The sequence below is a fragment of the Colobus angolensis genome, unplaced genomic scaffold (assembly GCF_000951035.1).
Source record: "Colobus angolensis palliatus isolate OR3802 unplaced genomic scaffold, Cang.pa_1.0 Scaffold30, whole genome shotgun sequence".
NCBI classification, from domain to species: domain Eukaryota; kingdom Metazoa; phylum Chordata; class Mammalia; order Primates; family Cercopithecidae; genus Colobus; species Colobus angolensis.
The window spans coordinates 8,583,929-8,590,959 of NW_012116266.1; the positions used below are offsets into that span (position 1 = coordinate 8,583,929).

The window sequence follows — 7,031 nt, forward strand, 5'->3', positions numbered from 1 at the left end:
CTCTCTCTCTCTCTCTCTCTCTGAGTTATACTCCTTTGCCCAGGCTGGAGTGAAGTGGCATGATCTCCGCTCACTGCAACCTCTGCCCTCAGGGTTCAAGCAATTCTCCTGCCTCAGCCTCCCGAGTAACTGGGATTAAAGGCATGCGGCACCACGCCTGGCTAATTGTTTGTGCTTTTAGTTGAGAAGGGGTTTTAGCATGTTGGCCAGGCTGGTCTTGAACTCCTGACTTCAGGTAATCCACCCACCTCGGCCTCCCAACATGCTAGAATTATATGTGTGAGCCACCGTGCCCAGCCAGTTGCATCAATTTCTTATCGGAACCTTGGTTAGCTTTCTTTTTCCTACTTTCATACATTTTATTAGTTGGAATTTTCTACTGACCTTTCTTCAGCCATTCATTTCTATTACTTCCTTTAGGACTTAGCTCAAAACTCCCCTTCTTCAATAAGTCCTCTCTGTCTCTCTTCTTCTCATTCATTAATTCTATTTAATCCAGGTTCCTTTGAAATTTATATATATGATATATAGGATACATTGAACTTTTAAAAGCTTGCTTTTAAATTACACTTTTATTGTTTCTGTTTCATTTTCTTCAATAGAGTGTTCATTTTTTGAAGTCATGGGCAATATACTATACTTCTTAGGAAAACGCCAAATTTGGGGCTATAAACAAGATAGATGCTAAGAGTTGATTAAAGAAAATACCAACAGTGGGCATTTAAGCAATTTCAGTGATTAGAAAGTTCAATGTTGGGCTATTTTAGACATCATTGAATGAAATAGATTATTTTATGCAAAGGTTCATTAATATATTAAGGCAATAGAATGAATTTTTTTTAACTTACCACACAGAAAGTTTTTCCACTTTCTACAATCGGTCGGTATCCAGTGCAGCGGCACAAATTACCTGATTAAGAAGGGATCACGTTTTAATGAGTAACAGAGGAATATATTGCATATCTGTCCTTAATGTTTTCAGAGAAATAACTATGCTAGTAATTAGATTCTTTTTTATTCCCTAAACCCAGCCAGTTGGTTCTTTGGAACAAATGTTTCCCCTGGAGATATTCTTCAAAAATAGACCTTGTGATTACATTTTCTTTCTTAAATACCACAAAGCTTTTTTTTCCTTCTTGTCTTATTTCCAGTGCAGTGGCATACCTGCCACCCTATAACATCACATACTTACCACCCTATAACATCTCATGTGTGGCACTTAGTCAGGCCTTTCTCATGTAGTCTCTTCTTCAAGTGCTTTCTTTCTTTTTTCTTTTCACTCTTGTTGCCCAGGCTGGAGTGCAATGGCGCAATCTCGGCTCACTGCAACCTCTGCCTCCTGGGTTCAAGTGATTCTCCTGCCTCAGCCTCCCGAGTAGCTAAGATTACAGGTGCGTGCTAGCATGTCTGGCTAATTTTTTGTAGTTTTAGTAGAAACGAGGTTTCACCACGTTAGCCAGGATAGTCTTGAACGCCTGGCCTCAGGTGATCCACCTGCCTCAGCACCCCAAAGTGCTGGGATTACAGGTGTGAGCCACTGTGCCCAGCTCAAGTGCTTTCTTAGGGGAAGAGAGACTGGAAACATTCTTCAAGACGTCCATTCCCCTTCTCCATGGGGTCTGCTCTAAACCCCAGGCCAGAGCTGTACCATTTACTGTCTGGATCTTTTTGTAGACCTAGCATCCCCTATGCTTGAGGAGTAGGGTCATTTATGTGTGTATGTCTCCCTCAATGAATCTTAAGCTCCTAAATAAGGTAAAGTTGACTTGGATTCTTTGAACCTCTCCAGAACTGCACAGTTGGTGTTCAGTAAGTACCTGGTGTTGTTTTAACCGGTCAACAATTCCAACATATGGTGGAAAGGGTGAGGGAAATCACTGTCTTTAAAAAAAAAGTCTTCATATTTTGCAGCCAGTAAGAATGATATAAATGAAGAGGTTTTAATAACATTGGAAAATACTTATACTATTAAATTGTACATTTAATTAAAAAATGTATATATAATGGTCACAAGTGTTTAAAATAAGCAACAAAACTGATATATAAAAAAAGACTGAAAACACAGACGTATTTGACAGTGGTTGTGTCTTGGTGGCAGAATTATGAATGAGTTTTTCCTTGTTTTTTAATTTTTTGGACATTTTGAGTAATATGAGTATATTATTTTTATACCAAAAAGTAAATATAAAATTACTTTCAATTACAGATTAAACATTCTAGAAACAATGTGAGGACTGGGCAGGTTTAAACATCTGTAAGTAAAGTGTTGTAGAACCTGACGCAGTGAGTCATGTGAAACCTGAGTAACAGGTATACTCCTTTCTTTTCATTATAATGAGAATAATTTAGGAAGAAACTGTATATACAAGAATGCCTGCAGACACCGTAATCTGTTTCTTCATTTTGCTAAGAAGAAAAAAATACAGAAGGCTGTGAACTTAGAATTCTTCTTTAGAGTAGAAGGATGGAGCTACAATACCTAGAAGATAACTACATGACATGAACTAGAAGTATTTAAGAGGCAGTGAATACCTTCTTGCTGATAAACTGTAAGCAAACATTAAAGGCTGGTGTGAGCCAGCACTAGGGTGCTTTGTTTTGTTTTTGTTTTTAGCCACATAGTCAGTGTTCAGTCTATAAGCCCTACTAAAGGCCCACTAAAGGAAAGCTAATTACACACATTACAGAAATTCTTCTGATTCTGAGAAAAAAAAATTCAAAAATTCTCTTCTATTCCCTTAGTCTTGAAAAGACAAGATTAAATGAAACAATGATTTGAACCAGTTAATCATTTGAGAAGTTATGTGCTTATACTAATTACATTTCTTTGAACTTTATTTTATATTATTGTGTTTCTTAAAATATGAACATGAAGATTATCAATGAACCTAACATTTATAACTCTAGCATTGCACCATTGCACTACAGCCTGGGTAACAAGAGCAAAACTCTGTCTCAAACAAACAAACAAACAAACAAAAAAACAGTAACATTCTCTTCTTCCACACTATCCCAATTTCCACATGTGGAAAACATTGTGTTAAAAGTTTTAGAAACAGCCCATTTCAATGCCTTTGCGGAGTTACAAAGGGCTTTACTAGAGGAAAAAGTTTTGTGAGGAAACCAGTATCACCCCAATTTCTGGCATCACTGTTGCTAAGGCAAAGTAGAAAGGACTCGCGTCAAGACAGTTACTACAGAGGCCTACCTGTTGGCCAGGTGCCTGGAACTCCAAAGCTGTGCTACAACTTCTCTCCATGGCCTGGGACACCCTTTTTTAGTTACTTGGGCACTTTCTAACCTGGGCTTTGCCTGCAGAGGTTCAAGAACGCTCACCTCCCAGAGCTTTGGTGATCTGCTCAGGGGTTGGCTCCGGGTGATTCCTCAGCAGTGTGTAGATGGACATCACCATCCCTGGGCTGCAGAATCCACACTGTGTGCCATGACACTTGGCAAGTCTTTCCTGGGAGACAATGTACATCATTCATGCTTTAGACCTCTTGCTTCTCTACCTTGAACAACAATAAGCAGTGGAGCTTATATATTTAGCTTTCTAGAAATAACTTCAGGGTAAAAGATGAAAGGTGTATCCTGGAAGAAAAACACTTTTATTTCTTGGAACCATAGGCATATTATTTTTGTCCTCAAGAACAGCCTAGTGGCAGGTATTAATTAAGTCACTTTACTCTCTAGATCCTCGTTTCTTTATCTGTGAAGTAGGAAGTATAATTTAGGGGAAGAAGTAAAATGCTCTGAAGCCATGTTCACGTGAGTTTTAGTCCTTACTTCAACTCATTCATTGTGTGACCTTGAGTGATTTACTTGACTTTTCTTCATCTTTAAAATTGGGATAATGTATCTACTTTACAGGATGGTTATAGGAATAAACGAATGAAGGTGCACAAATCATTTAATGTAGTCTCTGGCAAGTCATTTTTACACCTTTCTTCATCTATATGATAGAAGTTGTTATTAATTAAATACCATAATCAATATGAATGCTTTGAGAATGGTGAAGTGCTATTTAGCAGCATGCTAGTAACATAGGTAATTTATGCACATATAACTTTATATACTCAAATATAATGACAGAACACACAAAACAGCGAAAAAGGAGAGTGAGAAATGACAATGTACTTTGTCTACTCTATACAGAGACCCTACGCCACAAAGATACAGGTGTGAGCCATGGCTCTAGGGGTCCCTCTGTGTCAGTCCTATGCCTCTCAGGGTGCTCAGCTGGCCGGCTTGAGTGTGATTCAAATGTTTTCAAATAAACATTTTCCAAACAGCATGGCTCCTAAAATGAAAGCCACAGACTTCACCTGTGGCTCAAAGGAAAGGACAGCCATTGTTCAAATGTGAGAGGAAAGTATGGCTGTGTTGGACTTATTGCTAGATGGCAAGTTGTTTCAGATGTGGCATGTTAACGTGCTGTAAATATGCTGGGAAATATTTAACAGCTGGCTCTTCTGAAGGAAAAAAAAGTCCTGATTTGTATTTTCTGTCATTTTTTGTAGTATAAATATTTCCACTATGGCTGATATTATTTTATAAATTATTTAATTGTAAGTTTATATAGTTTAATTTTTAATAATGGCTGTGTTCCAAGACTGGCTTGCAAAATTCCTTAAAATTTATCATTGGTTTTCATGAGCCAGTACAAGCAAAATTTATTACTGGTTTTTATGAGCCAATACAAGTTTGCTGCAGGGTACTACTTAACAAATCTATCATCTGTACTATCAAGATTTGAGAGAAAGAAATCTGACCAGTACAGCATAAAGTGCTTTTATGACTGTTAAGGGGATGAGTCAAGTGTGGGATAAGATCTTAACGAGAAAGAAAGTCATTAAGTTTATGGCTGAAAGACACTATTATTATGACTATTCATTTATTCTCATAACCATCCTCTAAAGTAGATACCATTATTACCCTAATTTTGAAGATGAAGAAAAGTCAAGAAAATCACCCAAGGTCACACAATTAATTAATTACAGTAGGGACCAAAACTCACATGAGCATGACTTCAGAGTATTTTACTTGTTCTTCTAAATCACACTTCCTAGTTCACAGAAAAAGAAAAGAGGATTTAGAGAGGAAAATGACTTAATGAATACCTTCTGTTAAGAAAGGAGAACCTCATACATTGTTGGTGGGAATCTCAGTACAATCAGTATGGAAAACCGTTTGGAGGTTCCTCAAACAACTAGAAATAGAGCTACCATATGACCCAGCAATCCCACTTCTAGGGATATATCCAAAGGAAAGGAAATCAGTATATCGAAGAGATATCTTCACTCCTATGTTCATTGCAGCACTATTTACAATAGCTAAGGTATGGAATCAATCTATTAATAAGTGTCCACCAACACATAAATGGTGTTAAAATGAACTAAATATGGCCTGAGAAATGTCCATACTTCCATATTTGAGTTCTTGTGGAGGAACCGTAACCTAATTTAGCAATAGACAAGACTGAAAACCTGACTTAGAAGTATGTTACTGCAACAGTAGCTGAGTCCCAGCCAATCCCAGCAGCCACGCTTCAACCACTCATCACTGCTGACGGTTCAAACTGTGTTCAAAAAGCCAAGCTGTAACCAACCCAGCTGAATCCAGCTGTGTCTGTACCTCACTTCCATTGCTGTACATCACTTTCTTTTTTCTTGTCTATAAATTTGCTCTGACCACAAGGCATCCCTAGAGTCTCTCTAAATCTGCTGTGACTCTGGAGGCTGCCCAATTTGCGAATCATTTTTTTTCCTTGCTCAGTTAAACTCTGTTAAATTTAATTTGTCTGAAGTTTTCTTTTAACAGTGGAAAAAGAAAATGTTGTACATATACACAATGGAATATCATTCACCTGTAAAAAGTAATAAGATCCTGTCATTTGCAAAAACGTGGATGGAACAGGAGGACGTTTTGTTAAGTGAAATAAGCCAGACACAGAAAGAGAAATATCACATGCTTTTGCTCATATGTGGGAGCTAAAAAAAAAATTGGACTCATGTAGATAAAGAGTAAAATGATGGTTACCAGAAGCTGGGAAGGGTAGTGGAGACGGGGATACAAAGAAGGAGTCCAAAGCACAGTTAGATAGAAGGAATAAGATCTAGTGTTGGGTAGCACAATAGGGTGACTACAGTTAACAATGTTTTATTGTGTATTTCAAAAGAACCAAGAGAGTATGATTAGAATGTTCCTAACACAAATACGTGATAAATATTTGAGGTGATGGACACCGTTTACTCTGATTTGATCATTACATATTGTATATGCTTGTATGAAAATATCACATATAACCCATAAACATGTACAACTTTTATGTATCCACAATAATTTTTTTAAAAAAGAATTCTAATTTTAAAAATACCTTCTACTGTTAACAAGTGCCCATCAAAGGTAAGACATTGTCATCGTAGAAAGCTCTTGAAAGAAGAGCTTTGTGTTCTAACCACAGTCTTCCAAGAGAAGGAATCACATGGGAAAATATGGCTGTTTATAATTAATTTTTCTATACATTGCCTTTAAAACTCAACCTTTGCAGAAGTTCCTATTCTAGTATATAACTATTACATTGCCATTTCTTTTAAAAGTTGTCCAAGTTTTAGTAAACGCTTCGTTATTTTAGTTGTATTTCATTGTAACATATTGTATGTTTACTTGTCAGACATCTGGAGAGCACCTGGGGAGCATTTGTACGCATAACTGGCTTCTCCATCAGAATTTAGTAATTTTGAAATGGAGTGGACAACTAGTTTTTTCCATAAACTTCTGATTTGTTATATCATTTTCTTGTCAAACTGGATTGTTCTTTTTTCACTTTAGGGCAAGGATAGGGCTGAGAAAGTCTTGGGTTTAAAATATATTAAAATCAATGAAAGGCTCTTGACAAGATCTCTGAAAAGATCTGTAGCTATGGAGTACTGAATCTAGTAATTTTGAAATGGAGTGGACAACTAGTTTTTTCCATAAACTTCTGATTTGTTATATCATTTTCTTGTCAAACTGGATTGTTCTTTTTTCAC

At 36.9% G+C, this 7,031-nt stretch overlaps 1 protein-coding gene across 1 annotated transcript in view; it reads right to left on the reverse strand.

Moving 5' to 3' along the window:
- The window catches only part of LOC105517476 (aldehyde oxidase 4-like), a 73,281-nt gene that overhangs the window by 58,960 nt on the left and 7,290 nt on the right, over positions 1-7,031 (reverse strand). Inside the window, 2 exon segments of the mRNA XM_011950013.1 lie at positions 849-910; positions 3,337-3,463. Coding sequence (XP_011805403.1) covers positions 849-910; positions 3,337-3,463 — 189 coding nt within the window.